General features: G+C 43.9%; 1 protein-coding gene across 1 annotated transcript in view; it reads right to left on the bottom strand.

The window, feature by feature from the left end:
* The window catches only part of FOXK1 (forkhead box K1), a 55,098-nt gene extending 41,106 nt beyond the window's left edge, over positions 1-13,992 (bottom strand). Inside the window, exon 1 of the mRNA XM_030229603.2 lies at positions 13,577-13,992. Coding sequence (XP_030085463.1) covers positions 13,577-13,959 — 383 coding nt within the window. The 5' untranslated portion in view covers positions 13,960-13,992. The remainder of the gene's footprint in view (positions 1-13,576) is intronic.
* Between the last annotated feature and the right edge of the window lie 367 nt (positions 13,993-14,359).

Genomic DNA, 14,359 nt, shown 5'->3' with positions numbered 1-14,359 from the left:
GTGTACCACGGCTGCTCTAATCAGGTATTCCAACCTGTGGAGGTCTAGATCCTATCTTAACCATTTCTGTACCAGCCAAGAAATATTTATCTTCAGAGAAAACGTAAATTACGTGCAACACGTGTGCCTATCTCATTTGTATCATCAAATCTTAGAAGTGCAAAAATCCCTTTCCATGTTAGGCTGATCAATCTGTTGATTTTTTAGTATATTGTCAATATTATGTCTTATTTTTTTTCCTGAAACTTGAAAATTATCAGTATTTGTGACTTGAAAATAAATAACCAAAACTTAATATGCTACATATAGACACTCCAAAAGCTAAATAGTTATCTGGTTTGTATCTAACTAAGAGGGGCCAGGAAACAAATTGCTTTAGTTCCACATAAGGATTTTTTTAATGAACTCTTTTAAACTCTATTTTTTAATTTATTTTCCTAAATAGTCTTCCATTTTGAACTTCCTTGCATTCCATATAACAGCACTGTTTTTCAAGATGTCTTTTTTAAAAGGATCACAACTAAAAACTCCTGTAGGTCATAACCCCTTTAGCATGTTTCAAATCCTGATTTCTCTCTGTGGAGATCACAAGCCTCTCCCACCAAGGGAAAAATAGAGATCCCCTCCTCAAGAGCCAAGGGGTGTTTCCAGAAGGCCAAGCTGAAGAGAAAGGAGTGCATCACCTGCACAAACTGCCTTGCTCGAGGTTTTACCATGTCACACAAAGGGAAAAAGGCTGTGCTGCCAGGGATCAGCCCCTTGCCAGTGATTTTGGACAGCAGCCTCTGGGACACACCATGGCCATTGCACAGACACGTGGACAACATCAATAACATCACTATCAGCTGCAAGTAGACACAGATGACCAGCCAGCCACTCCCTCCTCCCAGCCTCCTTTGTGTCAATAAATCTTACCCTGGCTGTTTGAGCAATGTTTAATCATAAACAGTTGGGAACATGCTCCAGAATATAAACAAAGGTGAGTAGGAGAAAAATGGAGAGTGCAGTACTGAGAATCGCTCACCACTTGCTGCTGAGCCAGGTAACAGAGAGCAGAGAAACAAAGAGCTGCTGGGGAACAGCACACAGGCACCTGGTGCTCATGTAAAGCAATGACCATGCAACAGTATTAAAGTATCCAGGACTGCAGCCACGGAAGAATTTGAAGGACTAAATGCATTAACATTCTTGGTTCTCTTAAAAACAAACAAAAAAGAAAAATTAAATTGCTTAGAACACCCACTCAGATGCATGGAAATAAACTAACCTCATTGATCTCATCCCACTGCGATTTACAACAGTCATCTTGATTCCCTTCTGTGTTGCTAATCAAGCTAAAATTAACTCCTCTCCTGCTTACCACACATGCTAGAGTCACAAACATCAACACAGGGGCAGCAGGATCAATTGTTTCTTTCTACAAGTGCAGCCCACCTTGCTCGTGTGGTAAATGTGTATTTAGGATTTACAGGATCTCTCCAGGGATTTTAACCACGTTTATCATGGGGCTGGGTAGCTGTTTAGACTGGGTGGCAGAATAAGTAGTTCTACACTTCAAACTCTCCTGAACAACTTCTAGTCATTACTGGCCTCTATGGACCTCTGTAAAATAGGCTGCAAGAAAGTGGGGATTTCAGTCCTGTTCAGCCAGGGTCCATCTTGGAAGAGTCAACATCATACTTGTCACTCCTATTCTGACTAAGAGCTAAGATGTGTCTTAAGGCAACATCTCCACAAAGCCCTGGAGGACTCTTCATTCCCAGAAGTTTGGAGCTTATTCAGAGGACACAGAACTTTGTTTATATAGCTGTCACTCTAACAACACGGGCAAAACCAAATATCATATCCGAGTGTTCAGTTCTAAAGCAGCTTCACTTTAGATCCCAATGCGATGCTTCAAAGGAAAAAATACCAAAGCAAAACTAAATCCCAACCCTACCAGATAACAGCCATTAAACAAAGCTGAAGTACAGATCAAATTGGCAGAACTGTGGAGTGGAACAGAAGTTTCAAAGAGAAAATGGAGATAAATATACTTCATGGAGATAAATATACTTCAAGTGTGTGCTTGACAGCAGCCTAGGTTTTATGGTATTGGAAAAATATAGTACATTGATAAACAAGGTTAGTCCATCCACCCCCATGGTAACATGCTGTCCCACTAAGTAAATTCAAGTGCACAATGAAAGGCAACTCTTATGAAACAATGCAGGATGACATTTAATTCTGGGTTCTGCTCTGGCCACCTCATCCTGCACTGATCCTTCCTCAGACATCAAATTCTACACTGCAAGGCTGAAATGGCAGACACTGCACAGCCTTGGATCAGGAGCACGTTTTGCTCAGCCTTTGCAAGGGCTCAGAGGTCTGACGTGTCTCACCCTCCTGTAGGATTTCTCATTTCCCACTTTCCCCAGTCCTAAGGGAGCACTGCCAAACCACAGCTCCCAATCCCAATGACAACACGTAACCCCTGGCTGCTTCAAGACTCCTGGACCATAGCTACTCTGGCAGCACCAAGCAGTGAGTCCGACATTGCTTTCCAGAGATGTCACAGAAACACTCAACACCAGCCCTGGAATACACACACATGTACCCATTTTCTGGTGCAGTGAACCAGAAAAGGCTGCCTAGCCCCCATTCACACTCAATTTTTCCCCGCTCCAAGATAAACCTTAAGATAAGAGCCTAAGTCTGGCTTCCATTCTACCACAGAAGAGACCACAAGAGGTGACTCAGACTCTACCACCACCTCTCATTCCTTCCCCACTTCTGTGAAATTCAAGAGCCCTTCTGAGAGTCTTTCCAAGCCTCTGCTGGTCCCACTGATCTTGGTTAAAATGAAAAAGGTCAATATTAACTATTTTCCTTCTTTGCTCATCTTGGCAGAAACACTCAACTATGTTTCCCCCTCAATCATAGACCACAATTAACACCTACCTCAGTGCCAAAAAAAGCCCCATCTGCACCCACGTTCAGAGGAACTTCCCTATACCAGCTTCTACCCAGAGTTCTGTTTTCAATAAGAAATTAAACAGTACACCAAGAATTAAATATGTACTGACAGTATGGAACTAACTGCAGGGCCACAGTTGGCCTCTACAAGAAGCACTGGTTATTCATTTCCATACCTCACTCAATCTCAAGAACTTAAAATCTTTGCTTAACTGCCATAGAACTTTTAGCTGGCTGCAGATCCTGCCCCTTTCACCACACAAGTCTGGCCAACTTCAATTCTACCCCCATCTTCATCCTAACTCCCAATTCCTCGAGAAGACCCTTCCTTATTACTACAAGCATCCAGACTCTTGGGGAGTCTTGGTACCCTGGAGAAGAAGGGGAAACTGTTTTAAAACAGGAGTTCATAAAATCTCCTAATAATCTTTCCAGAGAGAGGCACTTGTTTCAGCATCTTTGCTGGATACACTAGAGCAGTTTGGTTCTTGTGTAAAATCTCATTTACAATGCCATCAACTTTCTTCTAATGGGCCATTCATCATAGCAGGGTTTGCCATCAGGTAGCCAGCCCAATGCCTTGAAAGGTCTCACACAAGTCATTTAGCAGACTCACCCTTCCAAAGCCAGGGAACTACCTATAAACACATTAAGAAAGGCTGCGCAAAACAAAATCACCTCAGTAAAGCTCAGGAAAAAAACTCCTAATTTCCACATATATATGCCAGAAAAAGCCTGTGTGTGGGATGGTACTAACCTTTGAATTCAATCAGGCTCTCTAACAGGGCTCTAACATGCAGAGCATGACTGTGATGTATTTTCCTTTGAGGCTGGTTCAGTTCATTTAGAAAGTGATTTGGAAAAGCTAATGTACTATTTAGGTATGTTAGAAAAAACCACCCATATGGAGTTAAAACTTTGCAAAATGCTCACATAAGTCCGTTCCACTCCCTCTGAAGACATTTCACAATCCATTCAATACACAGTAGAGGAAGCCAGGATTACTGTTTTAAAACAGCTCTGAGGGCAGTTTAAATGTTTTAAAAGCTGACAACTTCTAGACTCAGAGCCAAATAAACATTTGGGGCAACAGTCTCTTACACAAGTGTCTACAAAGTGACATCCACCTGCATCCTTCCAAATACATTTAAAATAAGGGATAAAAGAGAATCCCAGGCACAACCTTCCTTCCTACTAAAAAAGAGAATAATTTTACTATGATTCAGATGATGATGATGTACTGAATTGGCTTGTGAAAGACCACCTAGCAGGACGTGGTTAAGACTGCAAACAATAAAAAAACAATCACAAGATTTCTAAGGTATTTTAAATCCTGCCAGTATATGCAACTGTGCTGAGGGGTTTAGTCCTTGAAAAGAGTTTAACCACTGAAGTGACAATGACTCTTGCAAAACACAGCATATGTGGAAGTTGTCACCCCAGTGGTTTCATTATTTTTAAACTACAAGAATTTTGGAGAGTTGCCTTGTCATATTAATGGCATAGTTTAGTGCTCCCCTTTCTTTTACTTCAGGAGAATATACAGAATTAGGGAAACATTTTACTTTAATGGATGTACCTTACATGGAAGATTTATATGAACTTCACAGTTTGCAGTATCAGCTTTTTGGGGAACAGAATTCTGGCCATTTTCTGCTATAGGATTTTAACAGGAATTCTCATTCTTGCAGTAGAGAACAAAGCAGGAAGAAATTGAGAAGAAACTGTAGTCTCTTGGAGAAGAGGATGCACCCACTCGGTGACAAGAGGCCTCACATTCAGAATCAATATCCACCAAAACAAACTTGTTTCCCAACTTCATCCTGTGGCTGTTTGCAGTGATTTTTACACAATTGTAAACAGACGATGTGCAAGTCTAAACTACTCGATTGTGCCTATTTTCAACAGCCAGTCTGCATATGCCTTGTTTACACAACATACACAAAAAAATTATAGCGATTCTTTTACTGAACCACTAGCCATCAGGAATTTTCTCCTAAGAATTCCTATGCCTGAAGGGAACTTCAGTGCTTGCCTTAATATTCCATAAAGGCATTAGCAGCAAAGCATGTGCCAGCCCTTGTCTTCCTTTGCAGGTCTTCCCAGGACTAAAACAGTTTCATTATCTTGTCTCATTAGACAGTGTCTGAGGGAGAGATGGGAAAAGAAGAGCTATAGTAATTATCCAGCTGAATGGACGAGGCAGAAGGAGGCAAAGCCACCCAACTGCCAGGCTTGCTGACAGCCAACACCCTTTACACATGGTGGGCAGGCAGCCACCAGCACCACGTTATACCAACCATGAGACAATTAAAAAAAGGAACGAGATCAATAAATAAATAGCAGTTGGAACAGCTCCCATATCAAGAGCCTACCCTTACTGGCTTGGGCTATGCCTCAAACTGAATATGAAAACCAAAATCATTTTTGGCCTACCCATCAGGTAGAGACAAAATTTGCTTTCTCTGTTTCCAGTCCTTTTCTCCTCCCACACAATCAGGATTCCGAGTGTGTTAGAGTCCAGAGTTCTTATGCCCTCAAGAGAGGAAAGGCCTGAAGTTGCTCAAGAACAATTCCTTTAACAAGTGCACAAACTGGCTCTGCAGGGAGTCCTGTCCTGCTTAGACAAACTGTTGGTGGCTTCTGTACGTGGCCTAAAGGGAGATGGAAGATTAAAACAGTTTGTGTGGGAAGATTTCCCAAGGCTCTCCTTGAAGTGGCACGAAGCAGAAAAAAGGGGTACAGCTCCAAGGTTGTATTTCAGAGAGAGGGGGAGGGATGTCCTTTTCCACAGTGCTTACACCACCTCTGCAAGGCTTTTTGTCTCCTCATTCTGTCCTAAAAGCTGGAGTGGATTGTACTTGCACATGAAAACAGGCTCTTATGCTAGAAGACTCTTGGGGCAGGTTAATAAGTGGTAACAATGTGCTTAAAGTTTCCTTCCACTTCTCCTCCTATCCTAATCACACAGCATATATTAACAGAACCAGACAAAGACTGTCCATCTTTGCTCCTTTAGCTAAGGCAGAGCTCCTAATTAACTTCTACATTATTTCTCCCCAACTGTCAAGATGTCCTCAAAGAACATGAAAATTACATATCTGGCACATTTAAAGGAGGGAGGAAAACCACCAAAGTAAATTGCACATGCACAACAAAGGACAGCCCAAGAAATTAAACTCACTTTTAAGTTACTAAAAATAGACAGGATGGGAGGGAAGGGACTATCAATCAAATCTTAGAGTTGCTGAATATTCAAAGAACAGCCTTGTAATAGACTGCTCTCTCAAGACTGCTTGAAATTTTTATGATAAAAAATGCACGAGGACATGAAAAAAGGAGCAGAAGGATAACGAAGAGCAAAATACACATGACAGAAGTGGATACAGAGTATTAATTAGGCCATTAAGATACTTAAATGTTTTACTGTCCAATAAAATATGTATTTCATAAAAATTAACTGCCATGCAGAAGGAATGCACACATGCATTTACTGAGCTGTTCTGAAGAAACCAAAGATGTGAATTACCAGCAAAAAAACATTTGTGTACGAGAGTGAATAGACATTAGTAAAATTGTATTTGTACTATGAAAACAAAGAATATACAATTGGATGGAAATTTTCACTCACATTTACTTAAGGGAGAAATTCATCTGCTCTATAAGCATCTCATCAATCTGCTTTTATGAGGAGTCTGCAGTCAACTGAAATAGGGAGACTTATAAATACTCGAAAAAACAGTTCAGTGATTAATACTGAATTATTGACTGAAGTGAATGCATTAAGACCAGACAATAATTTGTACTCACAATTAGTTGATTAACCACGTCTGGAAGTACATCAAGATGTCTTTCCATAGCCCACATTCAGGAGACAGAAAAAAATGCTTCAGCTTTTTCATCTTGCAAATTTATCAAAAAAACCCAAATCACTGCAAAAACGACACCTCCACATTTTCCCTGGTTTCAGTCTTGCAGTCAGTTACATCAGGGCCAATTAGCCATTTCAGATGCATAAACCAACATTTTAACCTAAGTTTACCTGTCAGAAAACACTGCACAATCTCAGGGGACTTCTTAGCATTTGCTGCAAAGTATATTCAACTGTAAGAGAACAATGACCTTCACCACCCAATACCCTGTGGATATTCTTTCTTTACAATGGATATCTCAGTCATGAGTCTTTCAACCTCAGGAAACTCCTGGATGTACAAGGATTGAACCAAAGAGAATGAAAGAAACCTGGTGTTGGGCATGACAACATGTGAGAGAAGCCTCTGTGCTCTGGATAGCTATTAAGGAAAAGGAAAGGAAAGAATCTGTACTAAAAGCAAATAAGAAATTTTCTCCCTTTTCATTAACATCACCAAGTTAAAAGCACATGATTTTTCTTTTTTTAACCACAATTCCACTTGGATTGGAAAGGAAAGCTGTCTCATCCACATACAACCAGCAGTGTGGTGAAGCTTGGTCTGTGAAGCATTTCTGGTTATGGAGCCCCTTGGCTCTGATGGCAGAACACCCAGACACTGCTCAGACACTGAGCTAGGGGGAACTCAGTAAATCACCACATGCCAGAGGAACTGATATGGAGCTGAGTGCTAGCAGAGATCCCCCCAGAATAGGAAAGCCAGCTGGAGGGAATTGTCAGCTCTCTGAGTGGTTTAACAAGCACCTCACCAGCCTGTGTCCCCTTTGTCACCCCAAGCTGTCACAGAGCAGCCCCCAAACCCTCACTGGCTCTGCTCTCTGACATCACTGCACAAACTCCTCTCAATAACAGACACTAATTCCCACACCTGGGCCAGCAATAAGCCTTTATTTGCATGGCATAAGTGGCAAATTCAAGTAGTTCCCTGTTCTCTACCAACATCCTGTTGCCACATCTACTCCTCCGGGCAACTGCAACACCGAGAGAGAGAATTTGGTGTCCCACAGAACAGCTCTGATGCCAAATGGCCAGTGGAGCAGTTACTGGGAGCCTGCTCACAAAGACAACAGGCACATTAATCTGCTTGTCATTTATGCCCTCAGTTATTCAGTGCAAGGCTGCCTATCACGTTTTTCTGGAGAGGGAGGGAAAAAACCAAAGCAAACAGCATTATTTTGATTTGTTACCAGGACAGATGCTCTACCGTGAGTATGCGCAGACAGCTGGCACCAAAATAACTAGGATATGAATTACTACAGACTTCATCACTTTTATTCCCCATTTTCAGAAAAGCAAGAACTTTCACACTCATTCATCCTCTAGATTAATATGAAAACAAAACAGTACCCACAGGAAGGAATCCACAGTCACCTAAGGATACGTGCCATGATTAAGAGTTTGCTAGCACAAAGAAGTTACACCAGCACAACTTGAATCCACATTTATGATTTTATAGCTGAGACTCCATACAAAACTGTACAAGACAAGTGTGGCATGTTCTCGTTAGATTAATCTTTTCATAATCAACACATCAGCTAAGCTAAACCAAGCCTGGCTTAAAAGAATCCATAAGGATATACAGAGTTTTGCATAACCTTAGTTTATATTCACAACCTGACTTACAGCACAGCTATTTTTGAATCAACAAATTGAGCAGCAGTTTCACATGAGAGAAACTTTCCCTTAAACGTTTAATATAACTCATGACAAATTGAGCTGCTTAGCCAAAAATTATTACTTGACATGAATTCCATAATTAAAATCAGGTAATCCTTTATCACATCTTGCTGTGCAACAAAAAAACCTGTTCTCAAAGACAGTCTTTGAAATTAAGTAAGAGCATGAAAAATACAAGATGAAGCACTAAGAAAGCAAATCTTTAAAGGGTTTCTAGCAAGAGTAAAACCACCATCCACAAGCTGTAGCACAGCAAACAACCTATTTCAAACAAAGAACAAAAAAAGGAAAATTGTTGCAAATGCAGATAATGCAATATTTAAAAAGCAAAACTACCTGAGGAGTTACCAGAGACAACATACATATGCAGCATTTCAGAAACAACTAGTTCTGCAGTTGTGGTTCTGTGGTCAAAGCATTTCCTTGGTGTGTACACAGGGTGTGCAGCTGCCCCCAGCTGTAAGGACACCTCCCTCGTACCCAGCGTGATGGCATCGCTCCAGCCACAAGAAGGGAGCTTGAGTGGTTGGTGAGGTCACCAAAACACTGCAGTGCATTGTGCACATCTCCATTTCCCTAGAATATGGCATTTTTTAAAACTTGAATTAGCACCTGGAGTTTCTGGCTATCAGACTGTACAGCCACATCCCTTAGAAATTGGATCTAATTCTCCATTTTCTGGTTGCTGAGACACCCCCACTACCCAAACACCAAAGGGAACTTGTGTACTCACAACATGGAAAGATTAATACATGTGTAAAATTCTGCAGGATCAGCACCTTGGTGTGTGGTCAGAGTATTGGACTATTTATTTTTGTCAAGTTTATTGAGTACCTAGAAAAATCCCATTATAAATAAAGCAGCATGCTCTTAATAAAACTTGACATGCATGGTAAGTTTTCAATTTATAATGGGGCTTACATACAGAATGTTTTTATTTTAAGTCTGTATTTTAATTTGATTTCCTACATCCATATATTTACTTCCCTTGAATTTATTCTCAAGCTAAAAAAGCTCCTCCATTTATTTCCTAAATGCTAAAAGAACTACAGGTTTAAAAACTTGTTTTTATGCTTAGAAACCTCATACTGAAAGAACTCATTTACACTGAAAAACACCAACTTCAGGCTCCATTAATTATGCTACTGCAAAATTCTAAATGGTCACAGCAGCAATAAGCAAATATCCCATGAAACATTCCCAGACAAGCATCATTTTCCAATCTATTGAGCTCACAGCTCAAAAAGCTCAAGTGCTATTATCAGGCTATGCTCAAGCAACACTTGCAGGTTTAGTCAATAGAACTTTTGTATTTAGGAGCATCTGAAGACCTGACTCATAGCTACTTAAAATTCAGGTTAGCAAGTTAAACTTTCAACTGTTACAGTTCCTTCTGTTCTGGGGGACAAAATAAATAAATAACTAAACAAATGCTTATTTTAGTTACTGAAGTGTCTAACTTATTATTGCAAATTATTTTAAAAACTGAGTCAATTTTGAAGAAAACAAAGAAAAAGTTAATAATTCATCATTAACCTGATCCTGTAAACACCTGATTACACCATAAATTTGAAGAAATTACTGTCTTCAACAAGAAAAAATACTGCACTTAATGGTTCCTGCTCTATCTTACACTTTTGCTGGTATCCAAAGTTTTTAAAACCTAGTGCATATTCTCCTGGTAGTTTTCAGTTCCTCTCTTTCTTATAGAAAAATACCCAGATATTTATCTACAGATTTCCAGCTCCCACCAGCACAGCTAAAAAAACATCACAAGCTATAAAAAGAGTTCCTAGCAAATCCTTAATTTGATTTGAAGCACTTAGTTTTGATGTAAGTACTTCCATCATTTCATCTTGATTTATATTTGTAATGTCTGCTGTAGTGTGGCACTTATTAATTAAACTGATTAAGGATCTTCAGCTGTACCATAGGCCCTCCACTCTTTCACCCACTTTGTTCCTAACTGTCATTAACCTCTAGGAAATATCCTCTTTGTTGGTTATTACTGTTTAATTATAGTGTATAGTTATGTCATCACATCTGTGAAATGCAACCTCCCATAACAACACAGCTGTGGAATATGATACTCCTGCCCAGCAGTAAAATCCTGGTTACAGCAGAGAATCCACACACACCACGTTGATGGAGGAAGTGATACAAAGCTTTTCAAAAGCCCTTGATTTTGAGTAGGGCTGTTGAGACAGGAGGTAAGTACAGCTTTAAAGAGAGGTCTCAAACTCCCCCTCTTTCCTTCCTTCCAACCTCTCCTGACAAGATACTCCATACATTTCAGGAATTACTTCTAAACTTAGAAAACTTAGAAAAGCGAAGCTCTACACAGAAATAGTAAAGTGAGAAGGAACTTCAGAAAACAGAATTTATGAGCTCATCATCTATTTTTTGACGAATTGTATGAACTACCACTGAAAGACACTTTTTCCTGGAACCCTCTGCTTCCATTCACCATCTCATGATGCACAAGCATTTCCTCTGCTTGTAAAGTAACAGCAGCAGTGACTGCAGTCATCCAAAGAAAACAGCACTTTGCACATTTCTGACATTCTTTACAGGTGTGGGGAGAAAAGGGAGGACAACCACTCAAAGAAACTGGTTTTTAGAATATTGTCAGTAAGAGCTCCCCACATCACAATGACCTCCCTCTAAAACATTGGATGGAATGGTAACTAATTCCTGAAATTGAACATAAACTGTCCATTCTGCTGGTACACGCAAAAGGTGTGGCTGCATCAAACACAGCAGGAGTGTTACCATAATATGCAGAAAACATTGTGTAAAATCCGTGTACTTACAACCTGTCCTCGCTTTGTCCTCGTTCTGACAACATTAGCTGGCACTAAGCACACAGGCTTCTCTACAGGAAAGAAATGGCACTTTATGTTTACTGGGGAGACATTTTCGTGTGTGTATGTGTGGAGAGGGTGACTGGGAGAGAATTGCCTGATTTTTCAAGAGTGGAGATAATGAGATAACAGCAGACAGTTTCAAGCCTCAATCAAGACTCTGTACGTCAAGCTTCAACAAGATTTTCTTTTTCCTGGTCTGAGTTACAAACCCTTGACTGGCCAGTAACGAGTTGTTTACCTGATAGAAGCAAGGGGGCAAATTCCTTTAGATTGATGCAAAACATTTTCCTACTCTGGAAGTCAGAAAGGGAGGAGCAGCAAGTTTATTTATGTAGCTCAACCAGCAGCCAAGCTATGAGGATGCCTTATTGTGTAGAGTTCAGAAGTGTACATTAAACTCCTCCCTTTAAAGCAACGCAGAAGGAAAGTTGCCATTCCCACTCCAGGAGTCAGGAGCAAAGGGGAGAGAAATAAGCAACGAGGTTGCTGTTTGACATGGTTTTCTGTCACAATGCTTATGATTAACCAAGTGAAGAAACAGAATGACAGGGAGCAGAGAGCTTGCACAGATACCAGAGCCAGAGGGAATGACAACAGAAGTGCCCAGGGCTTCGGGTGGTCTTGTTTTACAAAGGCAGATTAATTAACCAGCCACTAAAGGACATCTCTTTTAGAAAATGAAACACGTTAGAAACCAAAACGCCTCAGAGAGTGAGCAGCTAGGGAGCTATAAGTAAATTACTAAGTACAAAATGAAGCTGCCTGCAGAGGAAATGAGTAATTAAAAAACCCTCCCCTGAGCGACAAGCTGGTGAGAGAGGGATAACTCCAGGACCCTGGTGCTGAAGGTAAACAGTACCTAAGCCAAAAGGTGACAGACGAAAACAGATGTTTTATACCAACAACAACCCCCCAATCTCCTGCCTTTCCAGTGAACTCAGGAATGGCATTAGGCACAGTCAGGCTGGAACAACCTGAGGAGATGCACACAGGAATTACATCACCCACCACTATCACGCTGCTGCCCTGGGGTGAAGCACTGCAGTCACTGGACAGTACTCAGCAACTATAAACAATGTTTTCAGAGGAAGAAATAGAATAACACCAACCTCGTTCTTCTTGCTGCAAGAGAATTAACAGAGCACAGACCCTGGTGGCACAAAAAACCCTTCTGCACCCCTCTCTCCCTCCATAAGGAAGCAAAATGACCCTTGGACACCTGCTGTCCTGGTGAACAGCATCACTCCCAGCCTGGCCTGACTCCTTTTCTCCTGCTGCTTCAGAGAGACACCAAGAACAACACCTAACTTGCCAACCTTTAAGTAAGCTATTCTGGCAAAGTGGTTTCCAACTTTTTCCACTAGATCTCTTCCAAGGAAGACAAGCCTTGGGTGTAGGAAGTTTTAGCCCACTGAGAGTCCTTCCTTCTTCTCTGTCTTTTTGAAACCCTTAAGAAACACCAGTTGAACATGAGTCTGTCTGCAGGCAAGCATGGAGGATGATGACCATGGGGGACACCCTGCAGCAAGGGGCTTACACTTCTTCACACTTTTCCCCCAGACATTGCTCTCACAGAGGGAGCAGCCCCAGTCCCAATGAATATCATCCTCTTTCTCAGCCACAGATGGCATCAAGGCTGGGAAGGTGAGGACATCCCGTGCTGATGCTCAGAACCCCACCAGGCAGATGTCCCTCAACAGCACCTCAAGCCCTCCTCCAGGTGAGTGTTCCTCACCCACTGGAACCAACTTCAAGTTGGGACCTTCACTGCCCCCTAAGGCTCTCTGTGAGCAGAGGGATGCTACCTCAAGCCCTCCGCCTTATTCACAGGCAGATCCTCACCATCCCCTGAGACCCCTGGTGGGCAGGGGGACCCTTGACCCTTGTTTCCTTCATCAGCTGTGGCCCTTCACCATCACCTCAGACCCTTCTCTTGGCAGACACACATCCCCTGCACGGGACACGGGCAGCTCATCGCCGGCTCCGTGGGGCGAGGGACCCCTCACCGTCCCCTCCTCGAAGGAGCCCCTGCTCCGCCCAGCCCCACGTCCCCTCCCCGGGACAGAGAGTCCCTCTCCGCCCGCTGGGGCCGTTCCTGCCCTGCGGAGCGGGCCCGGCCCCGCCGCCCCCGGCCCCCGGCACTCACTGCGGCGGGAGCTGCAGGGCCGGGCCGCCGCGGCGCTGGAAGGCGCCGTCCACGAAGACGCCGTTCTTGCCGAGGCAGCGCAGGTAGAAGTGCGGCTCCTGGAAGCTGAGCTGCAGGTGCCGCCGCGAGATGAAGCTGGAGTGCCCCATGTTGACGTCCACCGAGCCCTGCGAGGAGTTGCGGCCTATGGTGACGGCCGGCTGCCGCATGAGGAACTCGAACTCGCGGCCCTGCAGCCGCGCCAGCACCGGCCCGGTGCAGGCGGCGGGCGGCGCGGCCGGGGGCGGCGGCCCGGGAGGGGGCGCGGCGGCGGGGCTGCAGGGCGCCGAGCGCAGCGCCAGCAGAGCCCGCGCCCCGCTACTGTCCTCCCCGACTTCGGCCATGTTCCCCGGCAGCGAGCGAGCCAGCGTGCCGGCCTCCGGGGCGGGGCCGGCGGGGCGGGGATGGCGGGGACGCGGGGCGGGGCGGGAGCCGCGCCGGCCGCCGCCTCCCCCGGCAGCTCCGCCGGGCGCGGCCGCCCCGCCGCGGTCCGGGGCGCGGGGCGGGGGCGGCAACGGCGGGCGCGCGGCGCCGCCTGCGGGTCAGGGCGGGCAGCGCAGCACGGGCAGGTGTGAGGGAGCGGCCCCGGCGTGGCGGTCCCGGCGGTTTAACCGCTCCGTGCCGGCCCCGGCGCCGCACAAACACCCCCGAGCCGCCGGGGTGCCCCCGCTGCAGATCAGTGGGCTCCGGGCTTTCTGCGGGCAGGGGCAAGTCCGTGCCGCGGCACGGTTCTGGTCACTGACA

Source organism: Serinus canaria, chromosome 14 (assembly GCF_022539315.1).
Source record: "Serinus canaria isolate serCan28SL12 chromosome 14, serCan2020, whole genome shotgun sequence".
Lineage (NCBI taxonomy): Eukaryota > Metazoa > Chordata > Aves > Passeriformes > Fringillidae > Serinus > Serinus canaria.
This window is presented reverse-complemented; position numbering and strand designations above follow the sequence as displayed.